The 19,553-nt window shown below is 42.7% G+C and overlaps 1 protein-coding gene across 1 annotated transcript in view; it reads right to left on the bottom strand.

Moving 5' to 3' along the window:
- LOC137432919 (BMP/retinoic acid-inducible neural-specific protein 3) overlaps window positions 1-19,553 on the bottom strand; it is a 381,034-nt gene that overhangs the window by 46,839 nt on the left and 314,642 nt on the right. Inside the window, exon 6 of the mRNA XM_068125237.2 lies at window positions 9,040-9,276. Within this exon, the coding sequence (XP_067981338.2) occupies window positions 9,040-9,276 (237 nt within the window). The remainder of the gene's footprint in view (window positions 1-9,039; window positions 9,277-19,553) is intronic.

Raw genomic sequence — 19,553 nt, 5'->3', positions numbered from 1 at the left:
GGCCGCAAGCAAGAAGAACATGAAGAAAGACAACATCAGGAAGAACAACGGCCAGCAGAGGAAGCAGAAGAGCAAGACCATCATCAGTGTGTTTTTTAATTGTGTTTAATTATTGTGTAATGCCACACTGAATGGTGCGTGACTGTGCTATGGTGTTTTGGTGCTCTTTATTGGTGCTGGTGCATCGATGCAGTGCATGCTGTCTCCTCCCTCCCCACAGGATTTTATTTTTGTGTCTCCCCAAAAACAATAACAGGTCCTGGGTTGCAGTGTAGATACAAATAATGTCTTGTAAATAATGCTCCCCACCGTAAATGTATAGTTTGGAAACCATTCCGCAATTCGGTTATTCTGTGGGTGTGAATCTGTTAGGTAGGGTGCAATGCAGCAGCGGGACATACTTATTTGTGTTTTAAAATGGTCACACTCAGGGGCAGGTTAATTGTAGAGGGAATTACACCTGCGTGTCACACTAAGTTAAAGTTTTATTGGCCCGAGACGTGCCGTGAGGAATGATGGTGCTGTGTTACGGTTTTTAGAACCTTCACTTTGTAAATTTAGTATTAAAATCCCTAATAACCCCCTATGTACATTCCCCCTTAATTGGCTGTTAATTGAAATAAGTGCACCTTAGCGAGTCCATGTACAAGCACGTAGCCAATCATAGGCTTCCCTCAATAGTTATCTCTTTATTCTATGTCAGTTTAAGGCTCTGTTTTCCATTAGTTGACTCTGCATTGCACAAAATGAAATAAGATAGATCCCCCTTTTAATTCCCCAAAACGTCATTGCCAACCGCAGATGATTGAGGGAGGCAGATGATTGAGGGAGGCAGATGATTGAGGGAGGCAGATGATTGTGAGAGGGAGAGGATTGAGGGAGTCAGACGAGTGAAGAGAGACACGCAACCTGCGGGAGTACGAGCGAGGGAGACGCTGTTTCCAACCAGCCCCTGCGCGCTCGCAGCTTTGACGCGCAGCTTTGACCCGCTGCTACGCGGGAACCAGATTGCGGTGGAGTCGGTGGCCGTCCACTTCCAGCCCCGACGTCCCGTGCGGGATCAAGCTCCAGCCAGTGTCCAGCTGAACCTTCCTCTCCTTCCAGCCATTCGTTCCTGCCTTCATTCCCCATTCGTGTGCATGGGTTTGTTCTGTCTGTATTGTACTGGGGTATAAGTAAGCTTGTTTAAGTTAACCACTGCACTGTGTATCTGCTTTTCCATTGTCCCTGTAAATTACTTTCATTCCCTTCTTTGATTAGTTTGTATAGCCATAATAAATAGTGTTCTTCCTACCTTCGTCTTCTTCATTCTCATTCGGTCGTTTTAGTGATTTCTCGATTGAGTTCCTGTGGCACGATTTGGCCAACCGCTTTATAATCGGGTTAGTCTTGTTAACGGCCCGCGTCGCGGCTCTCTTCGCTCGGCGTAATCCATTAACGCTGCGGCTCGGGCAGAAGTTATTCCCTCGTTCCCGGCTGGCGGCAGTAATTAGGTAAGTAGCGAACCCCTAGGCCTACGGACCCTACCTACTGTCGGTCCGGTAAGGACGTTGTAACTTCGAGGACCACGTTGGTCAGTCACAGACAAGGGGATTAATCCCCCCTTGATAAGGGGAAAAGGGGCTGACGTAGAGATCCGTAACAATATATATATATATATATATATATATATATATATATGTATATATCTGTGCATCATCTGTCCTGTCCTGTGTTGTGTTGTCTTGTGTTGTGTTGTGTTGCCACAAAACTACTTTCTCAAACTTTTGTGAAATCGTACCAAACTTCTGGTATGCACATATCTCTCCCGTCTAAGGGTATTTTTAAAGAAAATTTTTCCAATTATTATTTTTTGGGGGGGAATTTCTTGGGAATTTTTTTTTTTCAAGTTCAATTGTTTATAAAATGTGATATCACGTATATTACAAATATATTTGTGCAAAATAATTGTTTGAATTATGATTGGTTTAAACCATGACAAAACGGCAACTCGGGTACAGTCATTTATCTATATATCGACACATCTAGGCAGTGTCTGTGTTGTCACTTAACGACTCCCTCAAACTTTTGTTTCCGTGATTGTGAAGTGTTTTTAATAACGTTGTGGTGGTTTTGAATCACGTGGTGGTGAGGTATTTAGAATTATGTGGTGGTGAGGTGTTTTTAAATGACGTGGTGGTGAGGTGTTTTTAAATCACATGGTGGTGAGGTGTTTTTAAATCACATGGTGGTGAGGTGTTTTTAAATCACATGGTGGTGAGGTGTTTTGAATTACGTGGTGGTGAGGTATTTATAATTACGTGGTGGTGAGGTGTTTTTAATTATGTGGTGGTGAGGTGTTTTGAATTAGTTGGTGGTGAGGTGTTTTTAAATGATGTGGTGGTGAGGTGTTTTTAATTTCGTGGCTGAGGTATTTTTATTACGTGTTTTATGGCTGTGAGGTGTTTTTAATTTCGTGGTGGTGAGGTGATTTTATTACGTGTTTTATGGCTGTGAGGTGTTTTTAATTTTGTGGTGGTGAGGTGTTTTTACTACGTGTTTTATGGCTGTGAGGTGTTTTTATTCCATGTTTTATGGCTGTGAGGTGTTTTTATTACGTGTTTTATGGCTGTGAGGTGTTTTTAATTTTGTGGTGGTGTGTTTTTATTACGTGTTTTATGGCTGTGAGGTGTTTTTATTCCATGTTTTATGGCTGTGAGGTGTTTTTATTACGTGTTTTATGGCTGTGAGGTGTTTTTATTACGTGTTTTATGGCTGTGAGGTGTTTTTATTACGTGTTTTATGGCTGTGAGGTGTTTTTATTATGTGTTTTATGGCTGTGAGGTGTTTTTAATTTCGCGGTGGTGAGGTGTTTTTATTACGTGTTTTATGGCTGTGAGGTGTTTTTATTCCATGTTTTATGGCTGTGAGGTGTTTTTATTACGTGTTTTATGGCTGTGAGGCATTTTTAATTTTGTGGTGGTGAGGTGTTTTTATTACGTGTTTTATGGCTGTGAGGTGTTTTTATTCCATGTTTTATGGCTGTGAGGTGTTTTTATTACGTGTTTTATGGCTGTGAGGTGTTTTTAATTTTGTGGTGGTGTGTTTTTATTACGTGTTTTATGGCTGTGAGGTGTTTTTATTCCATGTTTTATGGCTGTGAGGTGTTTTTATTACGTGTTTTATGGCTGTGAGGTGTTTTTAATTTTATGGTGGTGAGGTGTTTTTATTACGTGTTTTATGGCTGTGAGGTGTTTTTATTACGTGTTTTATGGCTGTGAGGTGTTTTTAATTTTGTGGTGGTGAGGTGTTTTTATTACGTGTTTTATGGCTGTGAGGTGTTTTTAATTTTGTGGTGGTGTGTTTTTATTACGTGTTTTATGGCTGTGAGACGTTTTTATTACGTGTTTTATGGCTGTGAAGCATTTTTAATTTTGTGGTGGTGTGTTTTTTGGCTGTGAGGTGTTTTTAATTTTGTGGTGGTGTGTTTTTATTACGTGTTTTATGGCTGTGAGGTGTTTTTATTACGTGTTTTATGGCTGTGAGGTGTTTTTAATTTTGTGGTGGTGAGGTGTTTTTATTACGTGTTTTATGGCTGTGAGGTGTTTTTATTACGTGTTTTATGGCTGTGAGGTGTTTTTAATTTTGTGGTGGTGTGTTTTTATTACGTGTTTTATGGCTGTGAGACGTTTTTATTACGTGTTTTATGGCTGTGAGGTGTTTTTAATTTTGTGGTGGTGTGTTTTTTGGCTGTGAGGTGTTTTTATTTCGTGTTTATTTATAAGAAGGAAATTAATATAACCAAGAAACGGCCATTCCGACCTAACAATCATGACGACATTACATGACGTCAGGTTAGGCGTGCTTACCACATCACCTCCAATACCAGATGGCTTCCGTGAGCACATTTGGATCTATTAGAAATCGAGACTTACAGGTCACAAATAAAGGACAGTGGAGATTCACAGGTCTTAAACAAAGAACAGTGTGACAGAAGTGGCCCGGATAACTCTGAAAAGCCGACATATCTATAAAAAGACCACACGGACGCTGTCTACAACACACATGCAGCTGGATCCCATTGTCGGTTTACCATGCCAGCAATATGATTGAAGTAGGTGTCGGGAAACTGTGCCAGAGGTCGCGCAATGCATGTTGTTCGGGTGAGTGAACCAATGTTACGTGCTGCACACATCATATATCATAAACCAATTGACTGCTTGGGATACTCACCCTTAGGAGTGCGATGTCCGACCAAACTCGAACAGGATAAGTCATGACACAAGGCATAGATTGCGAGACACGATCTGTGCCTTGCTGCATCATCAAGTAATGAGGTGTTTCGTCATATATATTTCTTCTTCAGGAAAGCAATATATTTGTTTATTTATTTTCTTAATAAGTGAAGTGGTGGGCAAAGAATGGTAGGAGGGGGATTTTTGTGAAGGTCATCCAACCAAGGAGCAAGGGTAAAGGTGGAGAGGGTGAGGAGGGAGAAAGAGAATGCGGGTTGGAACTTAGAGGAGAGAGAAAGGGAAAGGAAAGAGTGACAGCAAGAGAGGGTGAGGGAGAGAAGGAAGGATTGAGAAAGGGAGGATAGAGTGCCTACATATTTGAAACAGTGCTGCATGCAGCACACAGCATCATTCATTTAAGGCACAATTGCTTACCTTAAGATCGTGAGATAATAACCAACACCAAAGGAGAACACATTCAGAATCTTACCGAGAGACTTGTTTGATCTCCTCTGATGCATCACATGGCTGCATTACTTGTCATATCTGCTAAGATGGCTTTCCAAGCATTTGCTTGCATTTTCTGGTTCTTGTCAAAACATTTTTTTTTTGCGTTAAAGTAAATGTTATCCCTTTTGGTGAGCAAAACGTCCGCCATGTTTCATTTTTTCTGAATGGATATTTACCTCTGCCACCAATGTTTTCACCACTGTTTGTCTGTCTCTACATGGGATATCTCAAAAGGTTGTGGACGGATTTGGACGAAATTTCGTGGAGAGGTTGGATATGTAAAAAGGAGGAAAGAAAATCGACTTTGGTGAAGATCCGGATTCAGATATGGATCCGATAATTTTTTAAGTGACATTTCACCATTGAGAGATAGGGCAAAAACAATATATAGCATATCTCAAAGTTGTGGACGGATTCGGATGAAACCTGGTGGACAGGTTGGGTGTCTGACAAGGACAAATCTATTTGGTTTTTGTGAAGATCCGAATACGGAACCGGATATGAGAATTTAAAAAAATCTAAAGTCAATCTTCACCATTGATTGATAGGCCAAAAAACGATAAATAGTATGCTATTTCAAAAGAGTTGTGGACGACTTATGACAAAACTTTGGTGAAGATCCGGGTGGATAAATTGGGTAGGCGACATGAACAAGTCGATTCGATTTTGGTTCAGGTCAGAATGCAGATCTGGCCTATTTAGTGAGATACAAAACGTAAACTGTTCAGCTTGGTGGAGGTATGCTATCTACTGAGTGCTTTTGTAGTTATGCCTCTGCTGACGAAGTCGCCGGGGGCATTATGTTTTCAGGTTGTTCGTCCGTCCATCCGTCCTTGATAGGGTTTTGTTAGCGCGATAACTTGAGAACAGCTGAAGGGTCAAACTTGGTGCAGGTATGTATAATGAGGTAAAGATTAGCTGATTAGATTTTGGGGTCACGAGGACAAAGGCCAAAGGTCAGAGGTCATGCTAGGTAAAAATTCTGTTACCACGATAACTTGTGAACCAGTGGTGGGATTCTGCCCAAATTTGGTACAGTTATGTAGAATGATGTAAAGATAAAATGATTAGATTTTGGGGTCAAGGTCAAATATCAAAGGTCAAAGTCTGTAATATGTCTATAACTTGAGAACAGCTGAAATGATCTACTTCATACTTGGTAAAGGTATGAATAATGATGTAAATATTAACCGATTAGATTTTGGGGTCAGGATGTCAAAGGTCAAAGTCTGTAATAGATCTATAACTTGAGAACGGCTGAAGTTATCTAATTCAAACTTGGTACAGGTATTTATAATGATGTATATATTAACTGATTAGATTTTGGGGTCAATAGGTCAAATATCAAATGTCAAAATCTGTAATAAGTCTAACTTGAGAACGGCTGAAGTGATCTAATTCAAACTTGGTACAGGTATGTATAATGATATAAAGATGAATCGTTTAGATTTTGGGGTCCTGAGGTCAGAGGTCATGACAGGTAAAAATGTGATAACTTGTGAACAGCTGAAGGGATTTAAATTAAAACTTGGTGCAGGTATGCATAATGATGTAAACATGAACTGATGTAATTTTGGGGTCAAGAGGTCAAAGCTGAAAGGTCATGTCAGGTAAAAATGTGATACTTGAGAACAGCTGAATGGATTTAAATGAAACTTGGTACAAGTATTATAATGATGTAATAATGTTGGTGGAGGCATATCAGTCGACGCCGTGACGTCGAAGAGTGTTGTACGAGTTTTCTTATGATATTGATAGGAATGTGGGGTAAAGTGGGCCAAGCTGCTGGACATATACGAATCTACCGGTTGCCCAAAACACGAAAACTACAATGAAGATTGGCACAATTTTGCCTCAAGTAACCTTAAACATGTTGTTTAAAACTGCCCTAAATACCAAAGGTGTACTGACATTGAATGATGATATACTTGTATGCACTTAACTCAAATGGGCCCTGGAGTTGGATAAAATAAAATAAAAAAACCACCTTTAGAGGCCATTTTTCCCCGCAAAGCGGGGGTTGGCCTTTTTCGGGAACCGTGGTTGTTGTTGTTTTTTGGTCCCCTTTTTTGAAGCAATGTTTTACGGCCGGATGCCCTTCCTGACGCCAACCCTTTTTGCCGCCTTTAACGACAAACAGGGAATTACCAGTGAACTGGTACTCAATTAGCCGACCTCGGAAGGATGACAGGCTGAGTCAACCCCCCTGGCGTTAATTCAGCGATCGACCGGGATTCGAACCCAGGATCCTAGGATCCTAAGCCAGCACCCTAGCCGCTAGCCCAACACCAGGGTCAATTTGGATAAGCCTGGTTAAATTATCAAGGGGTCAAACAGACCCAGCTTACAAAAGAAAAATAAATGCAGATGGTGTGAAATGAAATGGCATTAAGGAAATACCAGATGGGTAAATTGGAGACAGATGCTAGGTGTGTTAAGGATCTAGATATACTGTATAAGCAAATGTATTTGGTACAGTAAGTACATTGTGAATGTGTAACGGTCATAATGCCCTTTTCCCTGGGTTTAAGTGACTTCGTGTCTTTGTCGACTAATTAAAAAATGCTGCTCTTAACAAAACATCGAATTATGAACGCCCACATAAGACTGGCCTTGATGAAAATAAAACAATTACATTAATTAGAGGCAACAATTTCCATGGGACTTCCCTTTCAAGACGACTGTAATGTATTTTCATTTGATTCATCTTCTTCATGAGCATTCCCATAATGTGCTGTAAGAAATTGTGAACTAATTTTCCTTTCTTGCTGATGCAGTGCTGGTTGCTGTGCACCCATTTTACATTTACATCAACATTCCACTGATCTTTGCGATCGATATTCTGGCGTCCAGTGAATGGGTGAAATACTTGCTTTGGAAGATCCGTTGGAAATGCTGACTAAATGTACTTGTATTTTACAACAGTCTCATCGGAAAGCTTACAACAGCAGGTTTTGAACTGCTGACCCTGAGTTCAGGTCATTATCCGAGTGAAGAGGCTTGAGCTTGCCACAAAGTGTTGGGAAACAGCATATAGTATGGAGACTCCAGAACACCTTGTGAAACAGGGTCAATGGTAGCAAGTTGGAAAAATCCAGAATGAATCACATTGCTTTTCCAAGAAGAGGAGAACTTATAATTTAATGTTAAGGCATGAATTGTTAATGTATAAATGAAAGGTCGATGGTTACTATGTTTGGCCTTTGGTATTTTAATGTAGATTTCTCAGTGCAAGCTTATTCTTTGTTCGACATTAAAGTGCCAATGAGAACACGGGGAATATTAAGAGTCAAGAGGCTATGCTCTCTGCTCCAGATTTGCAGCCTTGTGCAAAAACAAATGGCGAATAAAAGATTCCAGGCACACACTAAGGTGTGGGGTCATGCATTCCTCAGGACCAAGATGTCGTGCGACATGAATTTCTATTTGACGTCTCCCCAACAACTCCCTTCGCTCTTAACTTAATAATAATAGCAGGAATTATATTAACGAGGAACTTCAACACAGAAGGAGGCCATTAGGCCTATCAAGCCTGCGGAATGCTTGTATGTCCACGGTCGCCATTTTTTTTTAAATCCTGAGTGTCAAGCAAGGAAGTAACATGTAACATTTTAAGGTATCTAACTACACTGTGGTTCAACCCATCATTCGTCCAGACTCAGACAGGATGCTCTAAACCTTAGAGTCTAGTGACTGGTATTTGTCTTCAAACATGACAGGGTTTTCTTTTCTTTATATTGCATGATGTATCATCATGCTTATGTTGGCAATATCTTATTTGAAAACACTGAAGAAGGGTCCATCTATTAATTTTTTTATGCAAAAGGAATGTGTGTGCCAGAGGAGGAGCAGGTAGGAAAGGGGGGTTGGTTGATGAAGGTAGAATACTTTTGTTTTCAATTCATAAGCAGTTGTTTCTTTCGTACGGTGGTTCTTACAATGATTATTTTGACAAAGCAATAAATTTGAGTCCTGTCGCAAGTGCAGAAATGATGAAGGACACCAAATAAAGTTGTCTGAAACTCAATTTCAACTTATGGGAAAAAATGTTTTTTTTAGAAAAGTATAAAAAAAATTTTTTTTTAAGAAAAGCAAAAGAATTTTTTTTTTTTTTTTAGACAATTTTTTCAAATAATTTTTGAAAATAATTCAACCACCAATTTAACTGCTTCACAGGTTGCCTTTGAAGTTGTGCACACACCTATTGATCAGGTTAGTCAAGGCATACACAGGATGTGACAATCTAGCTCCATCTAAGATTAATGTTTAATAAGGAAGTTGCTTCAATATGTCTTAAAGTTCAGGGTGTCCTCACCAGACTGTTCAAAGTCCTCCTGGGACTGCTGCCAAGAATGTCCAAGGCGGAATAAGCTCTCTTCCAGTGCCAAGAGGTCAGCTCGAGGACACGCACAGTCAGGGAAGTTCGCTGCACAGTGGCAGCGACAATCTCCCCGGTGGCATATGTACTCGCCCTGTGCTTCACACAGCAGGTACGAGAGCGCTGCACGAACGAAGCGCTCACGCAGGTATTCTGGTAAGATTGTCTGTAGTCCTGAAAAGTATAAATGGGAAGTGTGACAGGTGTGAGAGGAAGAGAAAAAAATTACATTTCCGTTGTTTCACACTTAGACTTAAAAAAAAGTGATTGTAACACAAGGAGGTGCTTTTTACACAGAACATATGAAGGACAAGGAGATCATAGCACACTCTTCAAACAGACATAAGACTTGAGGCTAAAGCCTCTACTTCCTGTGTATATTAACAATGATGAGTCCTTTCGGTTGTTCAGGATGAAATAATATAACAGTAGAAAAAAAACAAAAAACAATAACAAGTCAAAATGGCCTTTTGTAATATCATCATGAATTAGCGATAAATACTCGGGTTTTGCAGATGACAAAAATCAACAGTCAGCTCGCTTCTAGTTTCTTTCTATACAAATATCTCAATAGATATTACAAGACAACTAACTATACACCCTGTCATGGAGTATCATTGCCATATTTGGGCTGGTGCTCCGGCCTGTCACCTATCTCTTCTTGACATAATCCAGCGTTGTGCTGCCATTCTGGTGGGACTGGAGTTGGCATCATCCCTGGAACATCCCACAGTCCGCCGCTCTGTTGCTTCCTTGGGCCTTTTCTACAGATATTACCATGGAATGTGCTCCTCGGGTCTATCACAGGTTGTTCCACCTGAGCATACTTTCAGGCGCTCTACACGTTCGGCAGTTTCTTCCCACCCATACACTGTATCTGCCCGAGGAATAAGACGATTTTTTTTTTTTTTTTTTTTTGTATACTGAATCGAGGCTCGTGAAAGAGCTAACATTTACTTCACAAACAAATCAACCAGACAAACAAAACACACAAAAAGCGGGAGCGGAAAACAAGATGGGGAGAGAAGGTGAAGCACACAAACACAACATTTGGGAGCAGGGAGATGTGTGGAAGGGAGAGGGCTTGGGGGGAGGAGGCATGGGAAGGGGGGGGGGGGGGGGTGGAGGGAGAAGTATAAAACACAAGGACACCAATGACTTCCAGGACAGAAGTTGGTATTTAAAAAAAGTGGAATTAGGGTGAAATTAGCGGGGGTAGAAAAGATCAAGGTTTTGGATGGGGGAAGATAAGAGATGGTGGTGAACAGCTGTTTTAAAGACCTGGAGGGTGGAGTGGGATTGAAGAGAGTGAGGGAGTTTGTTCCAGAGGCGGGAGAAAAGAGGAATGAAGGAGTGAAGGTGAGCAGAGAGTCTTGATTTTGGCAGTTTGACCATAAGAGGGTTGCAGGCAGATCTTGTGCGACCTGTAGGAATATTTGCGGGACAGAGCCCAGAGAGAGCTGGGGGGGGGGGGGGGGGCAGGCCAGAGAGGAGTCGGTAGAAGATGGAAAGACCACCAACCTGCCTGCGGTGAGTGAGTGAGAGGCCCTTGGAGTTAGCTTCATCACGGGAGATTCCAATGATTCTGAATGCTTTGGTTTCAACAGCGCGAAGGCGATCTAGGTGTGAGGCAGGAGCACCAGCCCAGAGGGGAGAGCAGTATTCCATTGAGCTGCGGATGAAAGCCTTGTATGTGGTGAGGAGCTCAGGTGTGCCAAGGAAGGACTTCGCACGACGGAGGATGCCCAGTCGGCGACTGGCTTTGGAGGCCAGATTTGAAATGTGGTTTTCCCAGGAAAGATCATGGCAGATAGAGAGACCCAAAAGCTTGAGTGACAGAACTTCTTGGAGAGGATTATTCAGAAAGTGGATGGGAGGGTTGTCCAGTCGGTCTTTTCGGAGAGACATCGTAAGAGTGTGAGATTTGTCAGGATTGAAAGACATGTTCCACTTGTTTGCCCAGTCTGTGATTTTGTCCAGGTCTGCAGAGAGTGAGGAGGCAGCAGACTGCCGATCTGAGGGATGAAGAATGGAGCGACAGAGAGTAGAGTCATCAGCAAAGAGATACAGAGGATTTTCAAGAGAGTCAGAGAGATCATTGATGAAGACCAGAAAAAGCAGAGGGCCTAGAACACTGCCTTGTGGAACTCCAGCCTGAACAGGAAGAGGAGATGAGAGAAACCCATTCAGGGCCACACGTTGACTACGAAAGTTTCTTCTGGTTTTCTCCCCCGTATGGCATCACTCAGGAACAGTTTACCTGCATCCTGCTTTCCCCTGAATCCCAACCCACCTCAATTCAAGAGGAATGTCAATACATTCCTCCTTTCTGTCTAATATCCATACTTTCCTTTGTGAAGCCCCCACTTCAAGTGGCCGTAAAAGTTTGTAGCGGGCGATATCTCATTAAAAAACGGAAAAAAGGAGAAGCAGTGGTCCCTCAGGCTGAATATAGGTGTGAATATGAATGTGATAATGACAGTATTGATCATAGTAGTTTAAAACTGGAAACAAATAATGTGATTGGGGGCAGGGGGAGGGGAATTAAATATATATTCACTCCCATATAAGATCCAAAATTTGCAAAGTAAGAAATTGAAGGAATAGTTTACTTCCGCAGTGTAATTTTTAAAATGTTAACATTGTTAACCTGGCCAACCCGGTGTGTACCCTGGTTTAGAATAGGTACACCGTATCCCTGCGTGTCGTAAGAGGCGACTAAAAGGGTTGGCGTCAGAAAGGGCATCCGGCCATGAAAACATTGCCTCAAAAAGAGAACCATGACAATTATGTCTACATATGGGCAGGTTACAGCCCGAAGTACCCCGTGGGGCACCCCACTCCCTCTCGTCAAAACTCAAGGTGGGGAACCCAATCGAAGCAAGGGTGGAAATCATTCCATTTATGACGACGAAACGTCTGATGCCCGACGTGGAGATCGGTTTCTGAGGTTTGGGACATGGAATGTAGGGACAATGACAGGGAGATCAGGAGAAGTGGTGGAAGTATTGGTCAGAAAAAGAGAGGACATATGTTGTGTGCAAGAGACGAGATGGAAGAGAAGTGGTGTGAGAATGGTGAAGGGTAGGCAGGGACAGAAATACAAGTTTGCGTGGCAAGGGTGCCCGGAGGGCGTGAATGGTGTTGGTGTCCTGTTTTCTGAGGAGTTTGTAGACAGTGTGGTGAATGTGACTAGAGTGAGTGAAAGGTTGATGATGGTGAAAATGATGATTGGAAAGATCTTGGTGAACATCATCTCGGGATATGCTCCGCAGGATGGTCGGAGCGATGAAGAGAAGGACAAGTTCTGGTGTGCTATAGAGAAGCTGATGGAAAACGTGAAAGATTAGGAAGTTGGTGTGGTAGGACGAGACCTAAATGGACATGTGCGAAGGAGTATGGATGGTTTTGAGGGAGTTCATGGGGGTTACGGATATGGTGTGAGAAATGGAGAAGGTGAAAGGATTTTGGAGTTGGCTGATGGAGACGATTTGTTGATTTGTAATACTCAGTTCCAGAAAGAGGATAATAAGCTTGTTACATACAGGTCAGGTGGGTCAATGACAACCGTTGACTACTTGCTGGTGCGTAGGCGAGATAGGGGGCACCTCCGGGACACTAAGGTGATCCCGGGGGAGGGGGCTGTTTCACAGCACCACTTGGTTGTCTGCGACATAAGGGTGAAAGGTGTGAGGAGAGCTCGGCGGGTGAAGTACCAACCGAGAATGAAGGTGTGGAGGTTGAAAGAGGTGACAGTGAGGGAGGCATTAAAAGAGAGGCTGAGTATGGTGGAGGATGATGTGGTTGAGCTTGAAAGTGGTTGGATGTCAATGAAAGATAGTCTGTTGGGAGCCATTGGTGAGGTATGTGGATGGACAAAAGGACCACCGAGGCACTCGGAAACATGGTGGGGGGATGATGAAGTTGGAAAGAAGATTGACGAGAAGAGGAAGAAGTTCAAGGAGTGGCAGAAGGCGAAGGGTATGGGAGCAGAAAAGGCAGAGCATGAAAGTTATAAGGCAGCCAAGAAGGCTGCAAAGAAAGAGGTCGCAAAGGCACAGGAGGCATGTAGGAAAATGTTCGGAGAACGCTTGGATTCGGAAGAGGATCAGAGAGCGGTATTCAGGATTGCAAAGCAGATAGCAAAAGAGAGGTGTGATGTGATGGGGGTGAGTAGCTTGAAGGATGAAGTGGGACAAATCGTTGTGGACCCAGATGGAATTAAAGGAAGATGGAAGAGATATAGAAAAATACTGTTGAATGCAGAGAATGAATGGGATGGCAACATAGAGAGTAACCCAGGTTTAGGACCGGCAGAGAAGATAACCGAGAAGGAAGTTGAGGAACGATAAAAGCAATGAAGAGTAGAAAAGCGGGAGGGCCGACAGGAGTTGTGGGCGATATGTTGAAGGCAGCGGGAAATTGGGGTGTGAAGAGAATGACAGAGATCTGCAATCTGGTGGTGAAAGAAGGCCGCATTCCAGTGGATTGGGAACCGAGTACCCTCGTCCCTCTATACAAGGGGAAAGGTGACCCTCTGGACTGTGGCTTGTATCGAGCGATAAAGTAATTGGAGCATGGAATGAAGGTATTGGAAAGGGTGTTGGAGAGGAGGATAAGGAAGAAAGTGAAGATTGACGAAATGCAGTTTGGATTTATGCCAGGAAGAGGAAAGACAGACGTGCTTTTTATTGTGAGGCAGTTGCAGGAGAAGTATATGGAGAAGAGGAAGAAGTTATTTCTTGGGTTTGTTGATCTGGAGAAAGCATTCGATAGGGTTCCACGTGAAGTAGTGACATGGGCATTGAGGAAGTTAGGAGTGGAGGAATGGTTGATCAGAGTTGTGATGGCAATGTACAAAAGAGCGCGCACAGCTGTAAGTACGAAGGACGGGAACAGTGGTGAGTTTGAGGTGAAGGTGGGAGTGCATCAGGGGTCGGTACTAAGTCCACTACTATTTGTAGCCGTGATGGAGGGGCTGGCGCAAAACGTAAAGGAGGGTTTACCGTGGGAGTTGTTGTATGCAGATGATCTGGTGTTGATTGCAGAAAGTATGGATGGACTGAAGGAGAAGATTAACAATTGGAAGGAATGTATGGAGACAAAAGGTCTGAAGGTGAATATCGGAAAAACGAAGGTGATGGCAAGTGGTAAAGCATGTGGTGAGGTGGAAAGAACTGGGAAGTGGCCGTGTGCTGTGTGCAGGAAGGGTGTCGGAGTGAATTCCATTCAATGTACAATGTGCGCTGAGTGGGTTCATCAAAAATGTAGTGGTTTGAGAGGGTCATTAACCAGTGTGGCAGCTACATTCAAGTGTAACGTGTGCACAGAGGGAGCTGCAGATGGAGGAAATGTTGAGTTGGATCTTGGAGATGGCGTGAAGCTGGAAGGTGTGAAAACATTTTGTTACCTTGGAGACATGCTGAATGGAGAAGGTGGATCAGACTCGGCAACGGTTGCTCGAGTGAGATGTGCATGGAAGAAGTTTTGGGAACTGAGTGGCGTGCTGACGAGGAGGGGAGTGTCATTGAAGCTGAAGGGAAGGGTGTGTGCTGCATGTGTGAGAAGTGTTATGATTTCTGGGAGTGAGACATGGGTAATGAACGTCGAGCAGCAACGAAGGCTGGAAAGGGTGGAAATGCGAATGGGTCCGTGGATGTGTGGAGTATCGTTGAGAGAGAGGAAGACAAATGATGAATTGCGAAAGATGATGGGAATAGAGCCTGTGATGGATGCTGTGAAGAGAAACAGGTTGAGATGGTTTGGTCATGTGTTGAGGAAGGATGAAAGTGACTGTTTGAAAAGAGTGATGGAAATGAATGTAGAAGGAAGTAGAGGATGGGGAAGACCGAGAAAGACTTGGCTAAAGATGGTCGAAGAAGAAATGCGGGCAAGGGGGTTAACAAGGAGAGATGCAGAAAATAGGGGAAATGGAGAAGATAATCATGGGGACCGCAAGGGTAACCCCCGCTCTAGCAGGGAAAATGGCCTTAAAATGCATGTTGTTGTTGTTGTTCACCTGGCCACATTTCCAAGGAAACATTGTTCAGCAATATTTACAGTGAGGTGTGAAAAGGTGCACGCACAAGCACAAGGGAGTGCAGCCACGTCTAGTTATTTCTGACAGTTGAGGGGAAGAAAGCACAAAAGGACTGTCTGTGAAGGCTAAAATACTAAGACCCTAACAAAATTCACCAGATCCCCAAAATCATAACAGACAATAAAAAGTGCTGTCGACGATCTTGATTCTTTTTGAAGAAACATGACATGCAAAAAGGGAATATGATCTGTTAGGAAATGATTTTGTTAGTCTGTAAGGCCACATTAGAGTTTATCAGGGCATAATCAATCGAGAACAATGATAAAAGTGCTTATACCATACAACAAAGAAGAGGAGATATGTAACGAGTATCTAACTAACGTCCACAGTTAAAAGAGTGAAATAAATTTGTTGACGAACAAAAAAACAAAATAATGTTTAGCAAGTATTGCTTTTTGCTGCCAGACAATTCTTTATAACAACATTGTGGAAATCAATTAAAATTCTGTTTTTTGGGGTTTTTTAAAATACAGAATCGAGGCTCGTGTAAGAGCTAACACATTGAACATGAAAACGTGCACAGACACATAAAACATGCAATGAAGGGAGAGGGATACAAGAAGGGGAGAGAGGGAAGCACACAAGCACAACAACAGAAGAGAACAGGGATGCCGGTAGATCTGTGGAAAGGGGAGGGCTTGGGGAGGAGGGAGGGGTACACGGTACAAAGCAAATGAACACTTCTAGGAACCCCAGGAAAAAGTTGGGGATTGAAAAAGGTGGATTTGGGGCGTTTTAACTGGGGTAGAAAAGATCAAGGTTTTGGATGGGGGAAGATGAGAGATGGTGGTGAACAGCTGTTTTAAAGACCTGGAGGGAGGAGTGGGATTGAAGAGAGTGTGGGAGATTGTTCCAGAGGCAGGAGAAAAGAGGAATGAAGGAGTGAAGGTGGGCACACAGTCTTGATTTTGGCAGTTTCACCAGAAGATGGTCGCTGTTCACTTCCAGTAGCCTTGTACACGGTCATAATGAACAGGTTCTCTAAAATGATATTGTTGCACCGACCTGCAGTGGAGACCTCAGGGCAACGGATGACCAAACAAGCCTTAACTCCAATGCATATGAGCCGAATCAATGGCGATTCCTCTGCATGGCGCGCGAGGGAAACGGAGGTACTGTGGCCTTTCCTGGACGGACGGACGCGACGGGGGTTTAACTGAACCCACAAACAAATAAACACACAGGACAAGAAATTGAAAGTCAACAAATAATGATTTCATGAAAGTAATGCAAGCAAAAGGAATGTGCGGTAAAACTAAAATTCCTAAATGAGGGACCCTCCACTCAGACTCATATACAGACACAGGGAGAAATAAAAGTGAAAATAAATGTCAGATGTTGTGTGGTCACTTAGCTCCGGTCTCAACAAGGGTTTGGTGGCGTCACAGGTCCAGCGTCCCTGCGGAGGAAAACATGCGTTGGTGCGAAGTCACGTCCACAGCCAGCCGCCGGCGCGAAGCAAACAGGCAAAAGCTCCTCCCAGGGTCCTTCTCGTTCGGCTGCACCGAGCTCCGACCATGCCGAACCGCTGCCTCTCACCAGCCCCTTCCCAGGAGTGCACACGGACCAAAGCAGCTGCAGCCGAGTGACCCGAAGCCAACCAGCAACCATCCGCCACCAACGCCAGAACAGAGAGAGCGGGAAAGGATGTGACTGCTCGTCACGAAGCCCAGGACAGAGAGAGAGAACAATTGTGAGACGCGTCCCTTTTCGCTCCAGCACTGGAATCTTCGACGATGACATCCCACTCGAACCAATCACCAAGAGTGACTCAACCACTCAATCGTTCCTCAACCAATCCTCATTCGGGGCGTGACCTCACAGCCAGTCTTGATGCCCATCAAGAATGTTCGGGGGTGGGGTTTATTTGCCGATTGGCAAATGTTCGTGTCTTTGTCGGCATGGTGGTGTTGTGGGTGAATGGAACTTTTCGTGGCATGGCTTTTTGATGAATATAAAGACGGAGGGAAGACCACAGGATGGCAAGCACACACTGGGCAATTTATCCTTATGGACCCTATGTAAATAACACTACTTCACCCCTCGTACAAAGACACACAAACGCTTACACGGACATTTGGCTTACTTAGTTTACATTGAGGTTGCTTTGCGGCATACGGAGCACGCTAAAGCTACACAATTCTATCTGGACTAAGGTACTTCATAACCTACCCCCACACACAACACAATATTTTAAGAAAAACCTTGTGACAATTTTCAATTCCAATTATTATAGGAAATCTAATTTAATCACTAACCCTTTGAGGTGAAGAACTCAAAAATTTAAACAGAAAATGATCCTCAAGAAAATTGTAAAAATAAATCTCAAATTTGTTTACCCAAAGTTTGTATTTAAAAAATAAAGGACATATGTGTTTAGGAGACAGGATATACACACACACACACACACACACACACACACACACACACACACACACACACACACACACACACACAAACACACACACACACACACTTTTAATTTTTAATAAACAGGAAGTAAATTACTGCATGGGGCTAGTGTGAAAAAAATCTGTCTCAACCAGGGACTCTAACACACGGACCTCATCACTTATGTGTTGACAGCCCACGAGGCTATCGAGTCTCCAGGATATCCTCAGAGATTTCCCACACTAACACTGCGAGCTTTATAATGACCGATGTCTTACATGCCTGCTAGGCAGACCCCGGATGTGAGTGCATGTATGTGTATGTGTATGTAAGTGCATGTGTATGTGTATGTAAGTGCATGTGGAAGTGCATGTATATATATATATATATATATATATATATATATATATATATATATATATATATATATATATACATACATATATATATATATATATATATATATATATATATATATATATATATATATACACATACATATATACATATATACATATATATATATACATATACATATATACATACATACATACATAAATATATATATATATATATATATATAAAATATACTCCATAGGTGATTCTGTCTGTGATATGTCTGTCCGGGGGTGTGGCCTCCTCCATTGAGGGAGTAGCTCCACCCATTCTGGAGGGGGCTTCAAAAACAAATCACCTCCATTTTCTTTCCTCGCATAGCTTTGAGGCCTCTTTTGTTAGGCCTGCGGTGCCTTGCTCTCTCTCACGGCTTTATCTCGACTCCAATTCGATATTTCATTTTTCACAATCGCTAACATGGTTTTAGACTCGGTTTCAAAAAACGTGAAGAAAATTAAATTGAAGCTACCGTTTATAGAACTAAATGCATTTTCAAAGGCCTGTAACATAAGGGCCATTCATTGAGACTCACTCACAGCCATATCTCGACTCTAATTCACCATCACAGTCAATGGGATGGTTCAAGTCTCAGTTTCAGCTGAAGTTGAGAAAATTGGCGACATGTATTCCAACAGCCGTTTTGAATGTGTCAACTGGTTGTATGAGATGTGTGCACGGGGAATGAGAGAGGGGAAGGAGAGGAGAGAACGTTCCCAGGACTTCGTTATTTATATTATTACTTAGTAAAAGTACAGCGACTGAATACTGAAGTTCGGGATGAAACCGGTCGAATTATATATTTACATATTCCTGGGGTGTATATACAGAGTTTGTGTAAAGTGAGTCAATGCTTTTCCAACCATGGAAATAAACAATACAGTCCTTCAAAAATGTACATAATAATGTAAACTAACTATGGAATACAATATTTATTAATAATGTTTGGTTTTAATCTCTTTTTACTTTGTAAAGCGAAAAGTTTTCGATTCATTCAAGTTTAAAAATGAGGAAGAGTCATTGGCTCCATCGGCCTCTGATGTGCATTTTAAGACTGAATCAACACGTCTTCAATCATAAATTACTTTTTGAAGAAAGAAAGGTACATTTGATTACAACTCAAGCAAAGGAAACAGGTAATGCCTGTTTCGTTCGGCGCGATTATACACCGCCCAATGAGGATGCATTTCATATCTGATGACACCACTCTCTGCCGCTCCATTCCTCATCCCTCAGATCGGCAGTCTGCAGCCTCCTCACTCTCTGCAGACCTGGACAAAATCACAGACTGGTCAAACAAGTGGAACATGTCTTTCAATCCTGACAAATCACACACTCTTACTATGTCTCTCCGAAAAGACTGACTGGACAACCCTCCCCTCCACTTTCTGAATAATCCTCTCCAAGAAGTTCAGTCACTCAAGCTTTTGGCTCTCACATTCTGCCATGATCTTTCCTTGGAAAACCACATTTCCAAGCTGGCCTCCAAAGCCAGTCGCCGACTGGGCATCCTCCGTCGTGCGAAGTCCTTCCTCGGCACACCTGAGCTCCTCACCACATACAAGGC

The sequence above is a fragment of the Myxine glutinosa genome, chromosome 8 (genome assembly GCF_964187855.1).
Source record: "Myxine glutinosa chromosome 8, kmMyxGlut1.1, whole genome shotgun sequence".
NCBI classification, from domain to species: domain Eukaryota; kingdom Metazoa; phylum Chordata; class Myxini; order Myxiniformes; family Myxinidae; genus Myxine; species Myxine glutinosa.
Note: the sequence above shows the minus strand (reverse complement) of the source record. Positions and strands in the feature narration are given on the sequence as shown.